The sequence below is a fragment of the Pleuronectes platessa genome, chromosome 14 (genome assembly GCF_947347685.1).
Source record: "Pleuronectes platessa chromosome 14, fPlePla1.1, whole genome shotgun sequence".
NCBI classification, from domain to species: domain Eukaryota; kingdom Metazoa; phylum Chordata; class Actinopteri; order Pleuronectiformes; family Pleuronectidae; genus Pleuronectes; species Pleuronectes platessa.
The window spans coordinates 7721253-7747112 of record NC_070639.1 but is presented as its reverse complement, the minus strand read 5'-3'; the positions used below and the strand labels follow the sequence as shown (position 1 = coordinate 7747112).

The window sequence follows — 25860 nt, the reverse complement described above, 5'->3', positions numbered from 1 at the left end:
CGTTTCCTGCCTCTGTTCTGATCCCTCATGAGTTCCTCTGTGCTCCGACCAGAAGGCTCTTTTCTTTTGTGTAACGTTTGTTTTTTCATTTGTGCGCATTTTTCATGTTCGGCTCGCCCAGGCCCGTGGCCGCCTCGAGAACTCGCAGCGTTTCGGAGAGCGAGTCCTCGGACTCCTTCGGCCTCCCCTCCTCCTTCTCCGCTCCCACTTTCCTGAAAAGCTTTTACCAGGGCTCGCTGGGCTCCCTGAGCTCCCTGGCAGACAGTGGGAGCCTCAAGAGGTGAGAGGCGACCCCCCCCTGCTTAGACCCAAGTGTACCGGCCAGAGAAATGAGAGGGAATGAGATGGGTGGGAGGGAGGGACAGACTATTCGTTGGTGGAATGTTGGCTGTCAAATATTTTAACACTCAGCTTTTTTTTTTGTTGTCCCTGTATCTTCTCTTCCTGTCTATCACCAGCAACTTTACTCGCGTTATTCCAGCTTGTTTTTCTCCATCGTCTCTGCAGCCGGACCGGCCCTCTTGCTTCTTCACTCAGAAGTAGAAGGGGATGCTGATAACCCCCCCCCCCCCCCTCTTGCCTATGCATGTGAACATAAATCTTTGTCTGCACGGCCAAACTGTTTTAAATCTGGATTTACAGCCTCTAGTATCGACATTTCACACTTTTGCTATCACTTTTCCTGAGCAGTGGCATTCACTGTGCTGTAGAGCTGCTACACTGAGCTCTCATTTCAGTCATGTTTTTATTTTGAAAGTGTGCAGTCAATGTTCAGCTGCAATAATCAAACAAATAATATAGTATCTATAACCCGACTGACATGGCTTTTTTTTTAGGTCTGGTACCGATATTAGGGACAAAAAAATTACAAATACCAATATTTTGGCTGACATATGTAGTTTATAAAAAAAAAGGGAATGATTATTAAGACGTCTTTTTTAAACCCTCATGACAAAGAAATGTAATTGAGGCTTGATATTTTACAGTTTAACCATAAACTTTATTATAAACAACTATAAATGAAAAGAGTGGCACTTGAATTAAGAAAATAAACATACGTGTAAATCTTTTCCGTCATGGGTACTCTGTAAAATAAGAAAATGAATTCCGGCACAGATCGATAAACGGCTAAACCAATACATCTGTGAAGAGCTGCAGTAGTTTGTTCAGGAAAACACAACATACTGTGGTGTGCCTGGTTCAGATCTTCTCTCCTTACGCTGCCTCCACAGGGTCCTGGTGTGTGGATGGCAGGAAGTAAAGGTCAACAGTTCCATTATAGATGAGGTTCAGCGGAGTCGACCAATTGTAAAATGTTATTTCTCCACCACAGCTGTGCCTGAGCCGTTTGATCGATAATGCAGCAGAAACATCAGGAAATTATTTTTCGGTTCATGTTTCCTGTGAACATGAATAAAAGCAGGTGTAAAAGAGGAGATGTTGTAAAGCCTCGACCTGCTGGGTGTTTCATTCTGAATATATCAGCATGTTTGCAAGGAGGTTTGTTTTCTGTTGCACTATACATTTTGCCCGCTGACTTTCTTCCTGACTTAACCGACAGGAAAAAACAATACGTGGTCATGCAAGAAGTCAAGTGAGGGATTAAAATCTGCTCAAGAGCCTGTGGTGAATGTGCAGAACGGAAAATTGTGCAAAAAAGATTGTTGTGTCAGTGACATTTGTCTCAACGAGAGGTCACTTCCTGTTTTTCCACATGATCGGACAGGCTCTTGTGTTCTGACTTAGCTTCGTATCTACTGTAGTAATCGAGTTAACTTCAGTGAGGGACACAGAAACCTTGTTTCTTTAATAGAAGGAAATTATTGAAAATATAAATGATTTAATGACATTTCTTGATTTTATTAAAAAATGTTTAAAGCTCGGTTTTTGTGATGTGTGTACGCAGAGTGTTGAGTCAACCAAAATGATTTATGTTGATCTTCAGGGCAAACACTTCAACGTGTTTATTCATACATATGCATCAAATAACAAATATGTGTTAATTCATTTCACTGATGTTCACGAGCTCTGGCAAAGAGCACTGGTATAAAATAAGGAAAAAAACAATAGGAGAGGAAGAGACTGAGGAACAGAACAACATTGATATGGTTCAATTTTCAGACAACTTCGTCATGATCTAAAGTCTCACATGTGACACTAAAGGTCTCGTCATTGCAAAAAGAATGTAATGTATTTTTATTGAAGTCTTTTGGTCTACAGATGGTCTGTAGTTGCATGCTGCACAAAATAGTACTTGACTATTAATATACCACGCTAATATGCATAATAGTGGGGGTGTAATTTATGTGACCTTCTGACTCATTCACTGAAAGCAGCACACTTGTAGTATGCTAACACAAATAGCAGGTTGACTTCACAGAGACTCACATGTAAGCAGACACTGAACTGTGGCTGTTGCAGCATCAAAACTGTCCCTTCAAGATTCGCCGGAGCTCTGACCAAGTGTTTGGCTTAATCCTATTTATTTTTAATCCATTTTAAAAGGCTCTGCACACAGCAACAGTAACCCCACGAGCTTCTTCACCACGTTTTCTCCTCTACTAACATGAACAACTTCTCTTACAGACGACGGAAACGCCTGCATGTGCCTCGGCTGTGGCTGATGTCTGTTGTCGTGTTACACACTAACTGTGAACTGCTGCTTCATTAACATGGAAACTGGGAATCAGTCAATACCTGGCACATGTTTTTTTCATCAGTATGTTTAAGATTCATCTCGACCGCTTCTCATCTGCTTGGATGAGAAGCTTGTGTATGGTTTCCTGTGTCAGAGATTAGATGTGTGCGTGATCATGTGTTGAAAGGTGTGCGTGCGTGTGTGTGTGTGTGCATTTGTAAGAAAGTGCTGAAGGAGAGTTGATGTAAGCCGACACTTGCTGACGCTGCTGTGGTCTCTCGTAGCAATGGGGAGGGCAGGAAGAGGACCTTGTCCGGGTGCAGCAACGACTCGGTGAGCGCAGGTCTCCCCCCGACCCCACGCAGGGTCTCCTGGAGGCAGAAGATCTTCCTGAGGGTCGCTTCGCCTATGAACAAGCCATCTGCATCCATGCAACACTCAGGTTTGGTAACACAGTCCAACAGCTCAGGCGAGACACAAGATGATGCACAATGAATAAGCTCTGAATAATCCACAAGTGCATAGAAGATGAGTACAGGGCAGAAGGAGTGCTTGGTTTTTGTGGGAAATTACTTTTTTTGAAACATTTGACTTTATATTTAAATGCATACATGTGATAAAACAGTAGGAGAGAAAGAAAATAAGTATTTTCACACTTCAACCTTGTAGGAAAAACACTGCTGAAGGAGCTTGTGAAACTGATCCTCCCAGTTCCCATGACCAGTTTGTTAGACTTTCTCGGCGTACCCAGGGAATTATAGAGAAATTTAAGATCATCTAATCTAAAAACATCTCGGCTTACCAATTATTCAATAAGTCTTGCTTTTTCTGATTTCATTTTGATTTGACATGTTGCTCTTTTAAACAGAGCAGTTGTGCACTGGGTTGAGACAAATTATAATTAAAGTGATAATGCTGCAAAATATCTGGTGACATGTTTTCAACGACAACAACTGAATCTGAACAATCTAATTATATTTTTGAAAAGCTCCTGTTTTCATATTTTATTTGTCTGTATCCAAAGAGCTTTACACAACTAATACAGTGTTTTCCCTATAATAGTACAGACCAGTCCAAATAGGACCCAGAAAGGTTTTTTTCAATAACAAAACGAGCAAATAATAATGCCCCAAAAAAATGGCAAGTGGCAAAATATTCATATAGTGATGCAGCGGTGAAAAGATAAAGCAATGAGGTGTGTTCTTGATTTGCCGTTTTAGCAAAGGTCATAGGTCACACAGCTTATTGTCATGCAAATATACATTTTTAATGAGAGCGAAGTTTGCTCGCTGCTTTTCAGATTCTGAGCGCGCCGTGTTTTTCCGCCCTGTGCACCTCACTATTTATTTATATATTTGGCGGCACAGAAAGAAGAGAGGATTTCACTTACAAAAGACAAAATCCTATAAATATCCCATAAAAGGTTCTTACAAATATTCTTAAAAAGACATCAGACATGCAGTACATTGCAGTGGACATCACATTCAAAGTTGTGCTTTTCTTTAGCCCTGAACTTCAGAGACAAATATCTGGCTCTGTAGCTGCAAAATGGTCCAACTAGTTTTTGTGCTGGTACAGGGTTGGGTGATTATCTTTTGTGAACTCATTCCAGACCAGGTCTTTCATATTACGCATAATTATTAATGATGGTTGAGTTGAAGCTGTGTTTCCCATGCGTACTCTCTGTTGATGTTTTATACTTGTTGTGTTTTAGATCACTGTGATGCCAGGGAGCTGCTGCCTCTCTCTCCCCGCAGCTCGGCCTCCGGTCTGGACCCCTTTGGGCGTCCGCTGCTGTTTACGGGCGACCCGCTGTCCGGGGAGCGGCCTAAGAAGACGGCCGCCGACTACCAGGGGCTGTGGAAGACCGCCATCCACCAGCAGATCCTGCTGCTGCGCATGGAGAAAGAGAACCAGAGACTGGAGGGTAAGCATCAGTCACTGTTGTGCACATAATAACTATAATAACATGAGGTCACATGAAAAACAGGAAGAACAAGATGTCTGCAGTCTTGTTGTGATTGGATTATTTAATGTTTAGTGAATTTATTTGTGTGCAGCCACTGCTGGATGTCATACTGTGTCATGAGGCTGCAGCTGCTCCCACTGGGTCTTACCGTTGAGATTTATCTGCCTGTGAAGATATTTATTACAGTCTTAAAATGTTCACACTCACTCATCGCGACGCGCTCTCACACTTAAAGTCTTGTTGTTGCTAACTGAGGCTTTATGAGTGTGGACGGGGACAGAAGCTACAGAGCAGGCGACTCTTTAAGCTTTTTCATTTCAGTTTATGGTCAGAAGTCAAATGCTGCCATGTTGGTTTTGGATTCTAGAGCACCGTTATATTTAGAGCGACGTGTTGTGGTGTTACACAGTGACACACATTTGAACACATGCAGTTACACAAACGTCCATGCAGTCGGTAGTTAAAGTGCATCAAACTAATTCTCCGGGAAAACACCATAACAGTGTTAATATTTCAGACTACAATAAATGACATATCAGTTTTTGTAAAAACACTGCCCTCTACTGGCCTAAGATATTAATGGTCTACTCCAATTCAAACCCCACTCAAAACCACTCTTCTCACAACAGGAAGTTAAAAACAAGGGCAGGAGTAGGAAGAAGAGGACATTCAAGTTGACTATCTACCTTTTTATATTAGAAAAGGAATTTCTTTTTTTTAAATACAGCCCGTCAAGGCCCAGCATTCCTCTTAAAAACTATAATATTCATAAATATTAATATCAGTCCCTTAAATGTGGCAGATTTTTCCTGGAAGTTTCTTCAATAATTCTCTTTGAAATTAAGATTTTTTTGAAAACCTTTCTATTTCGCATCGTTAAAGAGAGTGAAATAAAAAATCCTGGATCCACCCACTGATCATCCCTCCACCAAATGCAGTGTTACTCCATCTAGCACTTATTTCGTAATCTTGATTTCATTCAAATTCTTTCACTCGGACAAAAGTAGGAGTGACAGAAGAGTTTTTTGGGGATGCAGCTGCTTGTCGTCTTCATGATTCTTTATACCAACACATCTCTTTCCTTTTGTTTGCTACTATGACACCAATGCTGGTCTGAGAACCTAACAGTGAATAATGCTTTTCAATAGAAGGTAAGCGAAATAAGAAGGAGCCCTTGGGATGGTGGTCAGATGCTTTGCATGCCTCTTGGTGTCGGTTTTTAAATTCATTCGATTCTGCTTATTTCGTTGGCATGTTCAGGGACGGTCGTGCTTTATGGTTATTTGTTCTATCTCTTTCCACTGATGTAGCTTCTCCATCATGGTTTCAACTTATTAAAGATACTGATGTTAATGTGGGTATTTTGGCTTGTGTGGTCTTCCCGTGACAACTGGTGACATAAGGTGTGGTTATTCGTCCTTTAATCAGCTACAAAGACAAAAAAAAATAACCGAAGGGCTTTGTGCTTTTCTAGTTCAGCCTTCTTTGCTGGTCTTGATTTTCTGGGACGACAAGAGGATCTTATTAGACAAAATGATGTTGAATAAATTCCTCTCATCTGTTTCATCTCCTTTTCTCTTTTTCGGGGCGTCTGTCGCGCTGCAGCGAGCAGAGATGAGCTGCACATCCGCAAGATGAAGCTGGACTACCAGGAAGTGGGCCAGTGCTCCAAAGATGCACAGGCATATTGGGAGAGAAAACTGACAGCCCCTGGACGAACGACGGTCCTGCAAGACAAGGAGGAGGTGTACCGCGCTGTCTGCCAAGGTGAAGGATGTGTGTGCACGTGTGTTCTGTGCAGGAGAGTCAGAGGAATGGGAAGCGAAGGCATGATTACTGATCCAGTGAACATGTGGGGTTTTGAATGACCATATGCACTGGTGGCTCCAAGGGAGGGGCTACGGGAGCACTGGCCCCAGCTGACATCCGATTGGCCCCTGAGTTTCCCCAGTCTCAATAAATATGACGATTTGTTGATCATTTTTTCCCTAAGCTTTTTGTTGGCTATGTTTTTGGCTCCTGATTGAGAAAAATCCATAACCTGCCACTGACCATATGTTATCTTCATATTTGTGTGCAGGTATTCCAAAGAGCAGGCATGGGGAGGTCTGGCTGCTCCTGTCCCACCAGCACCGGCTGCGTCACAGACTCCCCGAGCGCCACCACGCCCCGGACACACCTTACCAGGATCTCCTGAAGCAGCTCACCGCACAGCAGCACGCCATTCTGGTGGATCTAGGTATGCACAGGATTATACACAAGTTTAGAAATTTAAAGTTCAGCCTCAGCTCTATAAATAAAAAGTCTGATTATCTGTTGTCAGTGTCATAGATTGTTCTTTCTTGTAGTTGGGGGTGAACTTGAATGACAACACGTTATAAAATCCGCCACTGCCTCTTGTCGCGTTGAAATCCCACAGAAATCTCACATTTACTGAATCTCTTGTGTCCCCCTCCTCAGGCAGGACCTTCCCCACCCACCAGTACTTCTCAGCCCAGCTTGGTGCAGGGCAGCTCTCTCTCTACAACCTCCTGAAAGCCTACTCTCTGCTGGACACAGAGGTACACACTCTAATCCCCTTGCCCACAGTAAATCACCGCAAGGCCACAGTGTGGGGTGTGTCATGAAAAATGTTTTCTCTGTGCCGCACAGGTTGGGTACTGCCAGGGAATCAGCTTTGTGGCTGGAGTCCTGCTGCTGCACATGAGTGAAGAGCAGGCCTTCGACATGTTGAAGTTCCTGATGTACGACCTCAGCATCAGGCGACAGTACAGACCCGACATGGTCTCTTTGCAGGTCGGTGGATGGATGGGCTTCTTTAATGTATTGTTTGATATTTATGATTTACTCTGTGGAAACAAAACTCCCTACAAGTCAATTCAGGGTTTACGATTTATGTATTGTTTTCAACAGACTTTTTAAAATAGACTGTTTTATAAACAGCTGTCCTCTTGTCCAGTGCAAAAAAAATTCTCTCAACATTGAAGCCACTAGGATAATAAAAAGGATCCTGTGATATGCAGCGATGCAAGTTATGACCAAAGGGTTATAAGATTTAACAGTAATGTACAGTTTCCCCGGTATTGTAATTCTTCTCTTTGAAACATAGGCGCAGAATTAAGGAAGCATTGGGGTTCAGAGTAATATATTATTATACAATATATATATTTAATCATGAAAAGAGTCAGAACGTGGTGATTTAAAGGGAATTCTTTATTTTTTTTTAACTGGGCAACTGCAACAGTCCACAAAATGTCCACTAGACCTCCTTTATTAACCAATAAAAGACTTAAATTAAATTCTGGGTCTTTGCTAAGAGTCTGGCAACGTTACACATGTTTGCTCAACGAGAAGTCGGCCCATAAGTTTACATTGTTGCCTCTGCTGCAGTGTTGTCTGGTGGAGGTGATGCAGACTGATCAAATGGTTCCTCTTTGAAGGAGGTTATGTTTTTTGTTTGTTCGCTTGTTGGTTGGCCAGTTGGTCAGCAGTGTTCCATCAAAACTATCTAACAAGGTGGTGGAGTGAAAACTTTGTTTTATATATATTTAGAGTGTCAAAGTTGTTGCAGATACATATAAAAATATGTAATTAGCAGATTTAAATGTGGTTTCTTAGGGTTTCACTCTGGTTTTCAAGGGCCTACACACCTGTAACTACCACCATTGTGTAGCTGAGATAATGTAATGTGTCTTACTTATACGCCTTGTTTGAATTTACTGTCAGTCTCTGGCTCCACTGGGTGCCATTCTAGTTGTATATGTAGGTTTATAACCTATTTACCGGACTCTTACTGCACATTGAGTTTTTATCTCTCATCTGCCTGCTGTAAAAAGCCCCCACCCCCCTTCACCTCTGTGGGTTGTTAGTAGTCCAGAGCAAACAGTAGTCGAGTGTCTCCACCTCTTTCTGAAACCACACCTGCCTAGTCTGTCAGCCTCTGTTAAACATCACCTCACTGGGCTGAAATCCACAGCAGGCGTGGTAATGTTTAATCTGTGTCAGGTAAGCGTTTAGCTGCGCTGCCAGATCCTGCTTCTCTCAGCACAGTCGCAGTCGTGCTCCTGTAAGAACCAGTCCAAAACCTTTTCTCAGAGAGCTGGGACGTCTTTTTGCCACTTCTCTTGAATGGTTGAGTACGAGGACGTGAAGGTATTACTCCGGTGATTTCTAACCGTCAGGAAACCGTAAGAGTGATAACAGGCTTGTTTTGCCTCGACCTCACTTCTGCTTCTCGTCTGTGTTCGCTGATCACTGTCAGTTGTCAGAGTGTCCGTATAACTCATCAAATTCTTTGGGGCCTTGGGACGTGTCTCAGCTAGTCTTTAAAACAACACGAGCTCTCTGCCTGGGCAAAGGTTCATCTGACAGCAAGTATAACACTCAGATCGCCCTTTATCCTCTTATCTCCCCGTCAGATCCTGATTTACCAGTTTGTTGTGGCCCAGCATGTTTTGACCTGTATGTGTGTTATTCAGTTTTGTGGGTTTAAATCTGTGCACACTGTCCATGTTCCCCCAGGTTCAGATGTACCAGCTCTCCAGACTGCTGCATGACTACCACCGCGAGCTGTACAATCACTTCGAGGAGCACGAGATCTGCCCCAGTCTCTACGCCGCGCCGTGGTTCCTCACCCTCTTCGCCTCCCAGTTCCCCCTCGGCTTTGTGTCCCGCATCTTTGGTATATTTTTAGAACAATGGCTCCTGTGTTTCCTCACGCACACACAAAATACTTATCAGCACGATACAAGAGGTTTATATTTAAACAGCCTCATAAAGGATTACAACTTAAAGGTGAAATGTGTGAAATATTCAGTTTTACATTTTTTGTGTGTTTTTTTTTTTTTTTTTTTTTTGTGTCTTTCTTCAGATTTTGTGTTTGCCCAGGGGACTGAGGCGATCTTTAAAGTGGCCCTCTGTCTGCTGAGCAGCCATGAGGGGGAGATAGTGGAGTGCGACGGCTTCGAGAGCATCGTGGACTATCTGAAAACGACACTTCCCAACCTCACTCAGACGCAGATGGAGCAGACCATTGCAAAGGTACAAAGTGCAAAGTAAATAGGAAAAACACTCTCAGGTTCACAAATAACAAAGCCCAGTGAGCCGTGTAAAGGTAATCCTCAGTGGATGATTGGCCACCGGTTGAAAGCTGCTCGTTTCTTGTGATGGTGGAAAATGCAACTCATAATATTCTTATAGTGTAGTTAAACTGAATCAATTTCAAGACAAAGCTATAAACCTATTTAATCAATACTCTTCATTGGCTCTGTCAGATCACATACTGCACAGTGGCCTAATGTGGAAAGGAGAGCAGATCGAAACGACATATACGACTTATTACTTTCAGATTTAATGCAAATAAAACTTGATAAACGGCATTTAAATATAATGTGCTTTCACAGTATATAGGAGAGAGATTGCTCTGCTTGTGCGTGGATACCCGACCCGAGCCCGTCAGGACCAGTTGGTCGGGGGGGAAAGAAATTGAAAATGCTATTCGGGCTCAGGTCGGGTTGGGCTGGGTTATGTCTACTTATAATCTGACATAAAAATGTTACTCTGCATCTGCCTGTAATTAGTGAAAATGTCAGGTTTGGGTCAGGGTCAGTGGAAACCAGCACGTCTGTCGGGTTTGAGTCAGGCTCAGAAACAAGCAAAAGTGTTGTGTAGTATTTGTTCAGCTGCTGGCATAACAAAATTTAAACACAATGGAGGACCTTAAATCTTTTGAGGTTTTTTAAAAAAATTCTACAAATATTATCCAACATATTAATAAATACCAATATAAAGCTGGCAGTGTTCTGAATCTGTCAACAAATCAAATGACAGTGTTGGTTCAGTTCAGCTTCCCCAGCCTACATGCGGCCCTCAACCCCCAACCCATTTGTTTGTAGCGAAGGACTATTTTTTCACAAATACGTATTCAACATTTATATAAAGCTTATTGCCTAAGACACCTGGGCATTGTAGATTTTTTTCTTTACACAGCAGATAAGTAAATAGTGCAGCAGCAGAAGAACAGGGTGATGTGTGATTGACTCAAAATAATCTACAGTTTGTGTGCTCATGGTAATGAAGCCACACTTCATCCAGTGCATCCATATACCTTGAACAGGTTTATGTCTTTTCCAGGGTTTTCTCTCTATACAGCAAAATGTCCTTTGACCTTATAACTTTATATAACTGATGGAATCTGTGTCTCCCCGTGTGACCTTCTGTTTACCAGGTAATGGAGATGGACATCTCCAAGCAGCTTCATGCCTACGAGGTGGAGTACCACGTCCTTCAGGATGAGATGATCGAGGCCGGGCCGCTGCCCGATGACTCTGACCGGCTCGAGAAACTTGAAAAGACGAACACTCAGCTGAAGAAACAGAACATGGACCTTTTAGAAAAACTTCAGGTAAAGAAGAGAAAATTAAATCTTTTTATCTGCCGCCACATCTGTGATTTGGGGGAACACAGCAGCAGGTTCTTTTAACAAAATTTAAAATAATATCTATTATATCAAAGCTACATCGTTGAGAGAGGTTATGTGTAAATGTCATGATGGACTGGTGAGTTTACACACAGATATCCACAGCTGCCACTGGTAGTGTCTCAGATTGCCCATAGATGGCGCTAAAATACAAGTTAAAAACACATATAGAGCGAGAGAAAGACAAAGGAATTTACCGCTTTACATGTCCAAATATTCGTATGTCACTATGATCAGTAACATGTAAATCTGTGCAGGTTCTGCATATTAATAAAGGTCAAAGAGTTGATCTCTGATGTGACAAAGAAAAACAGAATCCTGGAGTTTAGAACTTGTTTCTTTATCAACACAAGACAATAATTTACACTCTAATCATGTTGTGTTGCACTTTATTGTCGAGATTTTTATATAGGATCAAGAAACAAAGTCACACTTGTGTTGGTTGCCAGTTGCTACTGAGCTAGAAATCTTGGTATCATCCCCTGTATTTACTGAGGTACATGGTGTGTGTCCTCCAGGCTGCGCGGCAGAAGATCCAGACCCTCGAGACCAGCATGGAGACCTTCCTTTCTCGGGAGAGCAAAATGAAGCACATGATTCGCTCTCTGGAGCAGGAGAAGGCAGCCCACCAGAAGACCATAGAACGCATGCGCTCGTGCGTTCCCCCCGACACCCTGACAGATGTGGAGATGACCCAGATCAAAACAGGACCCAACGGGAAAGCCAAAACTGCAGCCAAGAAGCCCTGATGGCAACCAGGGGGCTGGCTGGCTGCTCTGGGCAGACGCTCAGAAAAAAGAAAGACTGAAGTGAACAAATGGAGACTGCTTTAAGTGGAGTGCTGCTCGGCTCCACAGCTCTCGTTGTGCTGCTGCTGCTGCTGAACAACAGCGGCGGTGGCGTCTTGTAAATGTGCGATGGCTTGACCTGAGACGTGCAGCCTGTATGGGAAAATGTATAGGTGATGTTTGTCAGCAGATAATAAGAGTGGTGGGAGGATGGCTTCAGTCACATTAGCGAGCAGACTGTTCCATCAGGGCTGCTGCTCCCTCTCATCTTTTTCACTGCCAGTTTGGAGGTGAGATGCACCACATCCCTCCCTGCTCACATCTCCTGGTAATCACAGGGACATTTTCTAAGTGATTGACATAAGTGAGCAGTGTGTCTGCCTCTGCAAACCCCTTTTTTCACTACTGCCTTCACGTATTTACTACCAGTAGCAACACAGAGCAGGGAACAGAAGGTGCCTGCTGTCAACAATTTGGACCTCAGGTTCAACGTATAGCCATTACCAGTGTGCGCGATCCAGAACCCGGTGTTTTTTCTTGTGTGTGTGTGTTTGAGATGGAAACTCTGCCTCAGGCTAATCACATGGCTGTGTCATAACCTTTTTATTCACTTGAAATGTTTGCGAAAGTAATTTTCTCTCCAAAGATCATTGTAAAATCTATTTCTATTCTGCTCTTCTCCACAGAGGCACCTGTTTTTCAAACCATTTTTTAGACTTCAGCCGCAGTATATCACTGCTCATCTCTCAGCCCCGCCCAGCTGCTGTCACTTGAGAGTCGCGTCTTTATTACTTGCACTGCTTTTTTAAGGAGGAAGTGTCTCTTCCAAAGCTCAGGCAGGATGTGATGTTGCATGCCTTCTCAGTTTCCTGTGTGACTGACCGCGGTGTCGCCTCATTGCAGCACCGCTGAGGCAAGAGTTCACACTCTCCCAGGAGGCACCGAAAAACAGACAAAGGTGGAGGGGCCGTCTGAATGTAGCGTACATCACATGCTCCAGTTCTGAACAAAAATCTTTATGACTTTTTGTTTCTGCCGGCACGAGATTTGTCAGAAGGTCTCCTGCAGAATGTGGGACGACGAGCAGCTACAGTTGCCTGGTTCGAGATTTTAACACACAACATATCAGCAGTTGCATTGATTTCTGTCACATGTACAAAAACTTGCAGTAAAACTCAAGGGTTTTAGTTGAGAAGCAAGACTGCAAAGCAAATAAGAACCTAGAAGAGATTTCAGTTTCCTCTGATACATTTCAGAAACTCTGCGCTGTGCAGAAACACACACACACACACACACAACACGAGCAGTGAACTGGCTGAGTGTAGGAGCAGACAGTTTATATTAATTCAAAGAGTGTCCCTGGCTCTCTCCTCACTTTTGTTTTATCCCACCCCTGTGTCTGATTCACCATTGCCAGGGTTTGATTGAAAGCAATACAGGCCCATGCTTTCATAAAACCCCCGAACATTAAAACCAAGGTGATGTCTGTCAAGATTTTTTTTTTTTTTACTTTATCAAAAATGTCTGTCAGACGTCATGTCCTTGGTGACGAGTTGTGGTGACACATTCATGTCTAAAACTTTTATCCTCCGACTCCTGCCGTGCAAGGCAACTTGTTTGTGTTCAGCAGTCCTTGCGTGTTTTTTTTCATATATACCCACAGCACTCGCCGACTCTCTGCAAAGATGGGCGAGCTAATTGACTCAAAAGTTTGATGGGCTGATAAATGCAGCCTGACGTTCCTCCGTCAGCAGGAAATGCTCTTGTGGTTATCGAGGTGATGATGTAAAAAGTTGGCTCCAAACTTCTCATGAATAATAGAGAAACGGTGGCCTCAGAACAGCAGGGATCCTCTCAACGCTCCAGGAAGTGAAACATGTCAAAAGACTCGTCTTTAAATCAGTTGAAGGATCCGTGGGAGCCTCGACCGCTGACAGCTTTCCGACCTTCCTTCTGCTTACTAAGAGTATTTGTCCATAACAGAAATTAACCATTGAACCAAAGATGTGGTTGTTCTTTTGCGAAAATGAAAGGATGATTGAGAAATGAATGATCTCCCCCAAAAATGCCGTGATGTGTTGTACGTTTAATGCGAAAACCTTTTTTGTCACTACACCTGTTCAGCCGTCTTTAGGTTTAAGACAAAAGCTTGAAAGAAAATACCAAATATTGGTAGTAAAAACTTGACACTAAAAAAAGAATTGTTATTGTATACTCATTATTACATGAATTGTTTTTCTTCTTCAGCTTATTCTGTAGTGCCATAACTGAATGTTGGCCTTTATTCTCCATTAACCGAGATTGGAGGCCTTTTTATCGATATCCAATGTAAAGCACTTGGTTGTAGTCAGTGAAGGGTCTTTATTTTAGATCAGGTCCTCTGAGTCCTGACTACTAAATAGTGCCTATATCACTGTTTTCAGACAGTCAACATGAGGGCTGCACACAGGAACTGTCATGAATTCTTCAATAAACCTCACCTTGCCTTGTTTTCTGTCTGAATGTCCTTCCTGCCCGGTAGGCTCTCATAAAGAAATCATGTTCCCCTACTGGTCTACAAGGTAGCACACCTAGTGTAGGACACAGCCTCAAGCTGAAATGGTCTGTGTGGATGCATTATTACATAAAAGGCCATGGTAGGCCTTAACAGTTTTAGATTTCTATTTAAAGGCTGTTTTAACGCCTTGGGGAGAGAGAGGAGCAGTGATCAGAGGGGAAATCCACAGCAGGTTGTGTGAAACATTTAAACTGTATATTTTTGTTGGCCCATTGGATGAAATTAGAAATATCTCTGATTTGATGATGTGGATCATTCAGAACAAACCAAGGTACTTGACAACTACTACACCCCAGCAAGTTGGCTCAAATAATGGATAGACAGAACATAAACCCTGAATGGTAGAAATGGCGAATGTTAAAAATATTACCAAAAAAGTGTAAAAAGCTAAAAACAGTTAAACTGTTGAAATGGTAAGATACATGGCTGGGCAAATTATAGATAAACAGTAGAATTAGCCAATGTCAAAAGTATGCTGTAAATAATGAGGAAGCTAATAACTGTTGAAATAGTTACCTAGGGTTATGAAGGAATTCCAATAATAGATAACATAATGTAAAAACATAAGAGACAGCCAATGTTGAAATATAGCCTAAAAAGTGAAAAAGCTACAATGTAGGAATGTTGAATTAGCTCATGTCAGAAGAATTTGGTGAAGAATGAAAACGCTCAAAATTGATGAGCTGTTGAATTAGCAAATAAAAGTATAAAAGTATTGAAACAGCTACAAGTAATGGAGAAGTGGTTTAAACAATGAGCTAAAGTATCTGGGTAATTGTATAAACCATAACTCTGCCAAGTGCAAATGTTTTATCTCACAATGTTACATAAAATGAAAAAGATCCATCATCAACTCCTTTTTTCCAGATCAGACTTTGAATGGGTTCTTCCTCGGGTCGCCCCTCCGCCCCTCCACAAACTTCATGGAGATTGGTTTTAAAAGAAATTAGTAAATAAACAGCTACACCGACGTGAACAGTAAATCACAAAACCAGAGCAGGGCAATTCAAAGTACAAATATGGATGAGTTCAAGTGTAAAAGTATATATGAAGGTGGTGCAAGGAATGCAACCAGAGAGATTATTACCATTAAAGGGATAGTTCACCGAAAAATGAAAGTTCACTCATAATCTACTCTGCTGATGGACGGGTGGGTAAAGTGTCTGTGTCCACAAAACACTTTTGGAGTCTCGGGTTGAATTAAGTGGTGACCAATTCTTCAACCGTAATAAAACGATGACTTCATGACTCTGGAAAGCTGCCCTGCAGGTACCAGTATAAATCCAAGTCATTACCATTAAATATCATCCCGTTCAAATTAGCATGATGAGTGGCATCAGTGCAGGGCTGCTTGAGATTATCTAATTGTGCTTTAGAGGGAGATGCCCTCGTAAACCTTTGTTTAATCCGTAGTCCGGGGATATGGAGCCAAGCGAGAGCCCAGCAACTGCTCCATCGGCCAAGGAGGGGCTTTGAGAGATAGCAGCCATAAGACCAGTCATTGTTTTCCTGGGAGGGTCTTACCCAGAAAGGACTGCTCTGATCAGCCTCTGCCAAGCCTGGAGCTTGTCACACATAAGACACACAAATGACCGCCAACCAGGAGCCTATCGCACACTAAACAAAAGGGGCCACATTCCTCGCGTATTCCCACACGGAGACACATCCTGCAGCAGGGGAAGAGTGGGATTCTGGGAGTCCACTGGGGATTGGCTGAGAATGACACTTCCTCTGCCGAGGGCCTTATCGGCTGTTTGTGTTTCTCTCTCTCTCTCTCTCTCTCTCTCTCTCTCTCTCTCTGTCTCTCCCTCTCTCTCTCCGTTGTCAGTTTCTTTGCCCCTCGATCCGTCTCTACCTCCCGCTCCCTTCTCATCCCTCCCATTGGATTTGTGAAGGCTGGTCTGCAGTTTGTGTCTCATATTTACTGTGTTGTGTGGCTGACAGTGATGCAGCGATGAAGATGTCCAGACAGGTACCTCAGCGAGTGACAGAATGAAAACACAAAATGACAAGTGTCAGTGCTCAAGCAGAGAGATACACATAGTGTTGTTGTTCTCAGGCCGCCCTCGATAAGATATTTGTCCATGTGTGTGTGTGTGTGTGTGTGTGTCTTAAGGGCATTGGACCACAGTCTCGGCAGAAAGGGAAGAGCGAGCTGACAGTGAGAGCTGGTTGCAGTGAGGGAGTGAGGGGGTTGAGAAGAGAGAGTGGGGGAGGACGAGGAGGAGTAGGAGGAGGAGGAGGGAGGAGGTTAGAAAGGGTCCTCCTGCCTTATATGGGAATTCATACCGCTCCGCTTGTGGCGCAGTCTAAAAGCTGGAGTCAATTCAGTAGAAAACACTGGGCTGCAGCGGTCAGTGCAAAACAACTACAGGTCGTCCAGCGCTCAACTTTTCACAGCACCATGATTATCTGCAATTCAAATCGACACTGTGGTCTGGAGGCGAATAACACAAACAACACACAAGTGAAGAGCTGTTATTAATTCTTATCCGAGCGGCATTGGGCTCGGAGTCGTGAGACAGAGACTGGGAGGAGGTGAATTTGGATGGATGCGGCTGGAGGGGGGAGGTTGGAGGTGGTGGTGGTGGGGGGGAACAGCTGGAGGGGTGGGAGAGAGACTCAGATGGGCTCAACCTAACCCAGGGAGAGGAGCTGGCTCCCCCGAGGCCATGGAAACACACACACACACACACATGCACACACATTAGTGTCTGCATGACTTCAGAGGACATTAGAATGACTTATATTGATTTCCTGGAAACTTACTCTCATCTCAACCATAGTTACTATGTTCCCAACCTTAACCTTAACCTGAACACAAATATACACTCATGCGCACACACACACATCCTGAGTGTGTGATCCTTCCTTTGCATTGACTTGTATTCAGAGTGGCCAGCCGTACCAAAACCAGGCCTAACCTCAATGTAACCACAGTTTACGTCTGACCCCTAACCTTAACCAGAACCTCAGAAATGGGGTTTTGTATCGTGAGAATCAGACTTTGGTTCCCATGAGGTCTACTGGTCCTGACAAGGTGAAAAGTGTTTATGCTGGAAAAGGTCTTGAGGAGGTAACACAAATACACAGTATTATAGAGTACACACATAGACACACACACACTTCACAGCACCTCATAGTTCAGCGTTTGCAGAGGTACCACCCTTTCCACCTCTTTCTGAACCTCTGTACTCGTCCCCTCCGTCTCTAGATCTGAGAAATAAACTCTTCACTGTAGCTGCCCTGGATTCCAATCAGCTCTCCACACTGCGCCGCCATGCACATGCGTGCACCAGGACACACAGCACCGCCACACCGACATGTTTTGGTTAGCACGGTGACAGATTTGCTTCCTACGGAGTTCTTTTCTCTCTCTCCCTCTGTACCTGTCATGGATGTAGCTGCCAGAGGGGCTGATGGTACACGGCCACAGACAGTAACGTCATAGGGAATAGGGAATAGGGCAATAATGAAGCCACAGAAGAGGCACAAACTAAAAAGACACACACACACACACACATACGCACTCACACACTTCCTATTCCCATGACTAGTACGGTCCGTTCCTTTGGTTCTTTCCATCAAGAGCAGCGGGAACCCACTAACACTTCCTGCAGAATCTTGTGATTAATGGCCTGCTTGTCATGTCGAAACCCTCTTCATCTTTGTCCTGATCGAGAGCCACTCTTCCTCTCCTCACCTCATGCCCCCCGACGGTCTGCCAGACAGACTACCCCAAATCCCCCGGGGGCCGCCTGAAACACATACTGGGGACTGTCGCCCGGCTTACCTGATCCAATGCTTCATTCATCTGTGAAGCCTCTGGAGGTCTGAGAAACGCACACAGTATCCTACAAATATGTTTGTACGTGCACACACATGCACTTTACACTGCCACAGATAGTGCTGCCCATGCCTAGAACCCTGATTCCCCTTTGGCTTCGATGCTCTGCGGCTGTGCTCACAGACATCTTGTGCAGGTCCACTCACTCATACACACGTAAAAAAAAAAGAAGGAGGTTACAGAAGTTACAAGTCTGAGATCTTTATCGGGGCCATTTTCTGCACGGAGATCCCCGGACAAATGTGACTGAAGTCCCAGGAGACGGGAGCGATCAGAGTGGAGACTTTGTGCCTGAGCCCCTTCTAATCACATTATCCACCGGTTCTGCCCGGCCCACATCACCTCAGCTGTGATTAAGACAAACACAGAGTGAGTGAGCAGGAGAAAGACACCGTGAGAGACACAAAGAGAGAGAGAGCTGGCAGGCGAAGAGGAGGGGGTGGTCAGACAGACAAGGAGTGAGTCAGACACGTAGATATCCTCCTACATGTGGGTCCGTCCAATAAAACAATATGTACAGATCAAGTCCTGTAGAGATAGTCTTTGAGCGGACTTTATCTCCGTGTGTGTGTGTGGGGTTAAGCCCAGTAAGACCTGCAGGCGTATGATATCAGCGATAAGGGACACTGGGTGTGAGGTGAGGTCGGAGGAGTGTGTATGACATCATGTAATGTGTGTACGTACATCCCTGTTCCAGAGGCCACTCAGGGCACAGACACAAAGACGAGGTGGTGGGCAGAGCCTGAATATGTATGACTCAGTGCGCTCCGGACACACTCTTACGTCAGCCACTGGAAACTCAATGAAAGCAAAGTGTTGGCTGCGAGCTGCCAGAGGTTTCAGAGTCCATCATCACTTGCTCCAAGCAGAGACGACGGGATGTGGTGATTCTCCCCTCCCGTTGTTCACTTCTCCGTTTTGAGTTTTTTTTCTCTCACCGAGCCACCCAGCTGTTCCCGCGAGCACAGACCGACACACTGGGTTTTATTATGCTCATCCGACATTGCTGAAATTGGGAGGGGAGACAGCTGTACTTGTGTGGCCCTGGGCGCACCCGTCATTAGTGCCAGCCTCACTCCCATCTTCCTCCATCCCTCCCTTGTTCCAGATCGCGCTCGCTCTCACTCCTACATTGTTTCCAAAACAAAAACAGCGCGCCCCATTCTAATATTTGCTGACCTAATTTCTTCCCACCTGTTCATCCATCTAAGCAAGGCACCGCAACCCTGGCCCGTCTTCACCTCCTGCCACAGAGATAACAACCGGTGTTGTGTTGGTGTTTGCCACTCAAGATTCTTTTGAGTAGATAATTTCCAAATTGGCGGGGGGCAGGCTCACATCTAATAGTATGTGCCGACTCTGATGTGAGCAGGACATAATCAACACCCTGTGTTTCCGAGCTGTGTATGTCCATCATCTGTGCTTCTATTACAGTCTCTTTCATGGCCGTCTTGCAATTTCGATCAAAACCTTATCTCCTGAGCTGTACCCTCACATAACCTATTGCTTGTTCTCAGAAAGCAGAACCGAAGAGCATTTACAGAGGGAAAAAGAAATATCCAATGATGGAAAACTACAGTATAATAGGGTCAGGCTGGGTCCTGAGCACGATAAGGGTAAGAAAAAGGTGGAGCAAAGAACAGAGCACATGAGAGCGAAGTCACATGGCACAAAGGCAATTTGTTCAGAGAGCAAATGGAAACAGACCAGTGGAGCTGATGCAGGAATGGGGAACAGGACACAGGTGAGGCCTGAGTGAGTGAAGAGGAGGAAGAGGAGGAGGTCAGGTGCTTCTGCTGCAGGCAGGTGGGAACCGCAGGGTCTGAACTGGACTGAATGAACGACGGGTTGAATGAGCCAAACATGTTCCTCTGCCCTTATACCTCTGCACCCCTTTCTCCCCGTGATACTTAGAGGTTGATTTCCCACTGTGCGTCATTAACCTTTTCTCTCTCATCTTGGTTAACCCCGGTGAGTACATCCTGGTGTTTGAAATGGAGGAGACTTGGGGAGCACGCTGCGCTCACTCAAGTGAGTCTGAGGTTTCAACAGAGATCATAACTAAATCCTTATTAGCCACTGTAGGTTTACGGTAACAGCGTCTCTCTGTTTTCATCGCACACCATGAAAACCGTGCATAGACAAGATTCACTGTGCGTAGACAAGATTCACTACGAGGTGTCAGAGGAGAGGACATGATACCAATCCCTCTGTCCATGTGACACAACACCAGTGGCAGACAAGAATGCACATGCCATATTGTCACTGTGGACGCACAAAGAGTTGACCCAGTACCAAGCTTTTGTTGTCCATAAGATGCTCCGGGCCTCCAGGGGAAGAGGGAAAGATCACGTCTGTGCATAGAATAAAGAGTCTGATGACTTCCTCCGAAATGTGTCTAATCACAATGAGTGAGGTGTAATTAATGTTTCACTGGTGTGCTGTGTATGTGCAGTGGAGGACCGTGGGTGAGAGGATGTAGTGTGCGGTCTCTCTAACAAGCTCCCACTCACCCCAGTGGAGGCAGGCAGGGAAGGCTGGAGTGACTGCGAGGCTGTTAGAGCAAGTGGGTTGCGTTGGACGTGTCCATGTCTGTGTGTGTGTGTGAGTGTGTGAGTGTGTGTGTGTGTGTGTGTGAATTTGTGTGTGTACTTGACAGTGAGTGTGTGTTAGTGTGTGAAAAGTGTGCATGTGTGTCCTTTTGTGTGTGCTGTACTGGGATGTGGAAATTGAATGGAGCCTTTCAGTTCTACTGCTCGTCTCCCCGGGGGTGAGAGACCGGTTGCCATGGTTATCCTGGAATCCTGCCGCTAATGGGTGGGAGTTTGTGTAGCTCTGGCAACCTGGTCTGTCTAGGGTGGAATACGTGTGTGTGTGTGTGTGTGTGTGTGTGTGTGTGTTAGTGTGTGTGAGGCGTGAGTGTGTGTGTACTAGGGGGGTGTGGTTGGGTGGAGGCAACATTCTAGGACACAGGAGGTCACATATGTGAGAGCACAAGCTTTCATTCCTGTATGCTTCTGCATGTACAAATACACACTCATATATATATATACTTCCCATATTCATCATACAAGTATATCAAATACAAACCAACAGTACGGCTTAATGTTGACGTTTCTGTAAATTTACTTATGTGCCATTTACCATCACAAAACCCTTTGAATTAAACTCAAATTATAACCGTGGTGGATGACATAAACATGCAATGATGAAATAATCTCCTACTTTTACAACATTATATTTTGTCTAAATCATAATGCAGTGGTGTATCGTTAATCCCTGCTCTCCTGTCATCCTTGTCACCATCCTTTTACCCTGAGGCTACAGTGGGATTCTTAACTGGGCACAGAGACCCCACTGAACAGACAAACACAGTGGAGAGTGGATAATGAAAAGCTCCGCACACAGATTCACGAAGGCAGAGCCACATTGTCACTGAGTGCTTCCCTTGCTGTACAACTCCAGATCTGATTACAGATGCTTTTCCGCAGCAGAGTTACACAGTTAACTTGCACACTGGGTTGTATTATTCAAATTACAAAATGAATTGTACGCAGAGCACTTTATGTGTACAGCAGCGAGGCAGGGCATGTAATATTGTGTAAAGTACACACGCCCATGATATGCAATGTGACCAGATAATCCCGGTTTTCCTTTTCCCAGTGTTCTGGTAGAAGGGATCAGTCCCTGCTAGTCACACAGATGTCTTGGCTCCTGTTCCTCTTGGAAGACTGATCCATAGGCTGCATGAACCCCTGTGGATTTAAAGGAACTTGGCCGAGGAATTTACTCTCCACCATTCCAGTCATTATGTATGGCCAATTCACAGTAACCTGCAAACATTAAGGGGGCAAAAAATGTTTATCTTGTACCGGTTCCAACGCGCATAAAAATAGAAAATAAAAGCTAAGGCAATATTGTGGTTGCGATCACGCACAATACCTTTTGAGCGTGTGCTCGGGGCAAGAGGCCAGGGACCCAGCAATGAAATCATCTGTCGGGGAACTTGCTGTGGACGAATGATTGATGTGGTTTCAGGCAGTTTTTTTTTTCTTTTTCTACCGAGCCCCTTTCAGAGCACACACGCCCGTGAAAAGTGCACCGGTCTCCTGAAAGCGCTGTGAGCAGAGGCTGAATCATGTGGGCTGGACTTGTGGTTAAACTCATGGGGGGTAGAGGGACCTTGCAGAACCACCCCTCTGCTCCTTTGCCAAGATTTGGGCCAAACAGTTATATAATTCAATCAACATTTCCAAGACCAGCCACAGGCCATTTAACACTCAAACAACCATTTTTACTTGTATTGCTACCAACTAATGAGAGCGCTACTGGAAAAGATGAAGCGACTGTTACATAGTTTGGATGACAGGAGCTGAAGAACATGGTATTAAAGTTACATTTCCTCGGTACGGTCGGTCTCTTCACTTGTCGATGACCACGGAGCTAATGCGGCCTCTGTGTATGTCCCGCTGGGTAAATATCTTATCATCTTATGTAATGCATTCCTCTTCAGCGTGAAGCTATACCAGAATGCAAAGGGAGCAGTGACAGTAAACTTAACAGATTTGCAGTTTCACAGAATCTACCTTCGCCCACTAAAGTCCCAGAAACTCTCTTCTAACCAGGTCACTATGAGAGTTTCCTCTAATCCTTTATTTTGCATGTTCCCTTCTCCCCTCCCTAGCCCCCCCCCCCCCCCTTTTTTTTTTTTGAGATTTCCACTCACTGGCCCAGACAGCCTTAGCCTTGACTCGGGGCCACCCCATGCTCTCACTGTCCAACTATTTAACTAACCGCAGTGAAACAGCTTTAATTTCAGCTTACTGCTCAGGCTGACTGAATGCAGCATCGCTTGGGGGTCTTTCTGGAAAGCCGTGGTATGGGGCCCAACAGGCAGACAGGCAGACAAGGGAGAACAACAGCCCTGTGCAGTTAGATTCTCCAGGACCCCCAGAGACACATACATCAGTCAGAGCAGCCTCCCACAGGAGCCGTTCAGTTAGTTATGGCTCTTTTAAATGCTGCTCTGCACCTCTGCTCAATACATGGAGGTGAGAGTTATTGGATAGCCAATAGTCAATGGCCAGATAAAAACCACATTAAGGACTCAACATGTTTCGAGTGAGTTGAGTGTATTGCCTGCTGTATTTTTGTTGCAGGCTAGGTTTTGGTTGCTACAAAGTACAAAGACAAAGGCCTTAAAAGGAAGAAAAACAATCCCTGTCTCTGTTTTCATAACCACTGCCCTCCTTTCTTTACAACGACATTTTACTCACCAGTTTGTAGCACATATGGGGATGTGTTTAAAAAATAGACAGGTTGTACCAAGGTCAGTCTATATGGCTGTTATAGCTGTTGGATCGCTGTGCAGTTCACACTACACAACTTGCTGTGATGGGATTGGGAGTCGTTGCTGTCAATCAATCTTTAAGCAGGAGTAAACCCCTGCCTTGACCCTGTCTTGCTCTCGGATTGGCTGTTGTTGCAGTCGATTCATCTAGATATTTAGCTAGCTAGAAATTAAATAAGAAATAAGCCATTGGAAAGTCCAAACTATCCAAAAGAGAGCTTTCACACTGAAAAAGAAACGGGCCACTGTTTGTTTGATCCGGACTGAGACCACCTCTTTTGGTCAGACTAAGTTGTGGTCAAAGGCATCTTTCACACCTGTTATTATGGTTCAGAAGTCTGAAGGTCCGGACCAAACAAGATAGGTGGGAAGTCGCCCTTACAAAGTTATTCAAAGTAATAGTCAGGAAAATTATGAAGCAGCCATTTAGCTCATACCTCCATAAATACTGGGAACAGTGGAAAAAGCCAAAAATTGGCTCTGTCCATAGATGACTAAATCTCCCAGCTCCGCTTCTTCTTGGGCTTATCTCATCAGTCAAGTTGTGGAGTGAAATGTTTCTGTAAAGCCAATCAGACTTGGAGCCAAAACCCCAAAAAACATGTTGTGAATTTTTTCCTTAACTTACATTTTAAGTTGTGGACAAAGTATATGGGAAAACAAAAAGTGAAGAGTCCATGTTCCAGCAAAGGTGTGTGTGTGTGTGTGTTTGTGTGTCTGTGTGTGTGTGTGTGTGTGTGTGTGTGTGTGTGTGTGTGTGTGTGTGTGTGTGTGTGTGTTTTTGCTGACACAGTAGACTGTGGATTTGTCTGGATGAAGGGGAATACATTTATGGTTTTTGAGGAGTGAGGACCCACACCAGCCACCCTAGGGTCTTGTTATCCTCTCCTATGCCTGTGCTCTTGGGGCGACTTTAATGAATACTCCTGTTCCAGCCTTCTTCTGGCTCCACTCAGGCTACATACAGGGGCTGCAGCCCCCTCCTCCTCCCTGATTGTGCCTGCCTCCCCTGTATGGTCCCTCTACAGCAAGAATGAAGAGTAAGATGGAGACGGCAATGAGGCCTGGTGATCGAACTGAATAATTGATGGGTGGAGTTCACTCAGGAACACCTCAAGAGTTTTTCTGAAAACACACTGACCGCCTTTTCTGAACTTGTGCTAAGACGGCGTGTCTGTTAAAACTTTATCGAGCAGCAGTAATTCCTGTTCGATTCTCATATACAAACTTAAACACAGAGATTTCTTGCTTTTAAGATGTCACCGACTGCTGAATATCAAGTAGGAATCAGAGAAGAATATAAATGAATGTAAACAACAGGAAAAGGAGTGAAATCATTCTTACCATCTGGACTGATAAGAGATACCGACTGTCTCAAATGTGCACAGCTGATAGGGCCGCGCAACAAGTGCTCGGGCACCTCCAGTTACCTCCTGGGTAACAGGAGTTGACAGGGTGAGACGAATAAGAAACATGAGGCAGCAACGTGAAGTGGGGAAATCGAACAACTCGATATAGTTCCCTTTTATGATGTTATGATAGGAAAAAAAGTCAAAAGGCAATCGCACAAATGTTCTCAATAAAAGTTTTGGACCCTGAGCCAAGTCGACGAAGAAAATGTTTTATTCATAAAGTCAAGTGAGAGGTGAAGAAGCAGCTGTTGACTAAAGTGATGCTGTGAGATCTTTTGTCAGACAGTTTCTTTGATATTTTGTGAGCTAAAGCAAAAGAGAAAAGGACAATGATAGTGACAGATAATGAGAATTTGTCATCACCTAATCAGTCGGTCTGTGGTTGTATTGCATCAGGTATTTTGGGGATTTAACTCTAAAACCTCTTTTACACAAAAATTGGTATTATACAAAATAATTTTTTTAATGTGGGCAAAACCTGCTTAAAAAAGGAGATTGCCTCTTGTCCACTTGCCAATAAAGGAGTTTGCCTTTCAGTTTTTTGCCCCCAGCTCATCGTGTTCCACTTTACAAATGAACTAAAAACTGCCACACTCTCTCACCTCGCTGTCTTGCCAAATCACCGGGGTATCATATGTCGATCACATGTCCATCACTGAGGATCAGAGTCTTTGAAAACCTGTGTCTGCTGCAGAGTCATTTGACCTGGGAGTGACTGCCGATTTTAACCATTTCCATTGCAGACAAAAGCCAGATGTTAGTGGGTGTGTTTGGGTTTTGGACCAGTGGAAACGGGGCTTCATCTGTTGTTTTTTAGCTCT

At 44.3% G+C, this 25860-nt stretch overlaps 1 protein-coding gene across 9 annotated transcripts in view; it reads left to right on the top strand.

Annotated features, from left to right (window-relative positions):
- The window catches only part of tbc1d4 (TBC1 domain family, member 4), a 30157-nt gene extending 15793 nt beyond the window's left edge, over positions 1-14364 (top strand). The window contains exons 13-23 of one of the 9 annotated variants that reach the window (XM_053439334.1): positions 122-280; positions 2923-3080; positions 4353-4565; positions 6213-6374; positions 6688-6846; positions 7068-7168; positions 7260-7403; positions 9129-9288; positions 9478-9647; positions 10834-11010; positions 11604-14364. In XM_053439334.1, coding sequence (XP_053295309.1) covers positions 122-280; positions 2923-3080; positions 4353-4565; positions 6213-6374; positions 6688-6846; positions 7068-7168; positions 7260-7403; positions 9129-9288; positions 9478-9647; positions 10834-11010; positions 11604-11834 — 1834 coding nt within the window. In that variant the 3' untranslated portion in view covers positions 11835-14364. The other 8 variants (XM_053439335.1, XM_053439336.1, XM_053439341.1 and 5 more) reach the window with 8 other exon arrangements.
- Positions 14365-25860: the final 11496 nt, after the last annotated feature.